Below are 1,788 nucleotides of genomic sequence, written 5' to 3'. Positions count from 1 at the left end.
TTCCCCATGAAACCCAGCCCTTGCATATCACTAAGCCCTTTGAAGACCCTTAGTCTTTTTGCATGTCTGAAAACTGCCCTTTTGCCTACTTTTCCTTTGTAGTTCTACTATACTAGAGTGCTCAGTCAGCCTGCACTCCAAAGTGGCACAGGTTGGATTCCCAGTCAAGGGCATGTACCTGGGTTGTGGGTTCTCTCCTTACCCCTACTTGGGGGCTCATGCTGGAGGCAACCAGTTGATGTGTCTCTCTCACATCAATGTTTCTCTCTCTTTCTCCTTTCCTCTCTCCCTTCCACTCTTTCTAAAAAGCAATGGAAAAATATCCTTAGGTGAGGATTCACACACACACATACACACACACACACACACACACACACGATGGGTGGCCTAGCAAAGGACCAGAGGGAACATTGTCTAATCACATGAGGATTTAACACCTAATGGAAACCAACAACAAAGTTTGAAAATATTCATTTTAGAAAATTACCACACAGAAAGCTTCAAAAAGTTGTGTCTTTATTCACTGACATTATGGTTTATTAAGTCAATAGATGAACAAAGCATTCCTTGATGGCTGAAATAAAATGTAAGCAATGCAGACTTCTCAAAATTCACAGTGTCTGTGCTGGGAAAAGGATTATGCGTGCTACAATTAAAAATGTTTATATTTAATTACTCTTGACACGATATAGAAAAATACCACATTTCTAAGAGCAAGGCAAATAGAAGACAGAGGAGTAATAAATGACACATGAACCAAGGGTTTTGCTCATCAAGTCCCAGTGCTATTTTTTTCATGGGTTATAAACTAATAAAATAAAAGTGGGGTTAAAATACAAGTCCCCTGTACTTTTACAATTCTAGATGGACTCTGAATAATTCCATGGTGTATTTTAAGGTGTTTTTGTCAAGAGCTAATTTCTTTTGATTTTCCAAAGAGCTGAGCTAAACAACAGCTTCATGATCCTAAAAAATGCATTAAAAACTAGGTCTTAGAAAACAGGCAATTTCTTTAAGTACCTCTATTCCCCTGTTATTTGGACTGGTAAAAACATAGAAAGGATAATGATGAATAAAAAGCAAAATACATCTAAGTGCAAAGGTGAACATACATAAGCATTCTGGTATGTTTAGATTTCTTGACTCTTGTCCTGGCAAGAAGCATCTCGAGTAGATTTTTTAATTCATTCACTGACTAAAAGATAAAAAGTTTGGGAGCCATGGTTAGTATAAATCACAAAGTATTATATAATCATGATACTGAACATGCATAGAGTTTAAATAATGTTAACAACTCTACTGAGAGACAATAGCACTTGCTCCATTTTACAGGTGAGAAAACGAATCACATAACTTGTCTTAAAGTCCCACAGCTCATGTTGGGTGGAACTAAAAAAAGAATTGAAGTTTCCTGAGTTCAAGTTCTATTAGTGTTACAAGTGACTAAATTGTCGATCTGGCCCAGCCATGGGACATGCCCACCTATCACCCTAAGCCCCTGAAGAATCGAGTTGATATTTTTTGAGATGCTATGCTCCATTCTCTGTGACAGAATTAGAAGATGGGCACGATTTCTAGACTTCCCTCCAGAGTGGCCCACAAAAGGGTTTCAGCAAGCCATGGTACACGGCAATTTGTAAATAATGAGCTGATGCTCCTTGTCTATTAGCTTGCCAGTCCTTTTCTGAGAAAGTCATAGCGAATGGAGATTGACTTTCATTATTCTTATAATCTCTCTCTAGGTTCAAGTCCAGAAAAGATTGATGAAAGAGGAGTAGGAATAACTTC

General features: G+C 38.0%; 1 protein-coding gene across 1 annotated transcript in view; it reads right to left on the bottom strand.

Annotated features, from left to right (window-relative positions):
* Positions 1-577: 577 nt before the first annotated feature.
* ADAMDEC1 (ADAM-like, decysin 1) overlaps positions 578-1,788 on the bottom strand; it is a 17,565-nt gene continuing 16,354 nt past the window's right edge. The window contains exon 13 of the mRNA XM_015569248.1: positions 578-1,195. Coding sequence (XP_015424734.1) covers positions 1,189-1,195 — 7 coding nt within the window. The 3' untranslated portion in view covers positions 578-1,188. The remainder of the gene's footprint in view (positions 1,196-1,788) is intronic.

The sequence above is a fragment of the Myotis davidii genome, unplaced genomic scaffold (assembly GCF_000327345.1).
Source record: "Myotis davidii unplaced genomic scaffold, ASM32734v1 scaffold1166, whole genome shotgun sequence".
Lineage (NCBI taxonomy): Eukaryota > Metazoa > Chordata > Mammalia > Chiroptera > Vespertilionidae > Myotis > Myotis davidii.
This window is presented reverse-complemented; position numbering and strand designations above follow the sequence as displayed.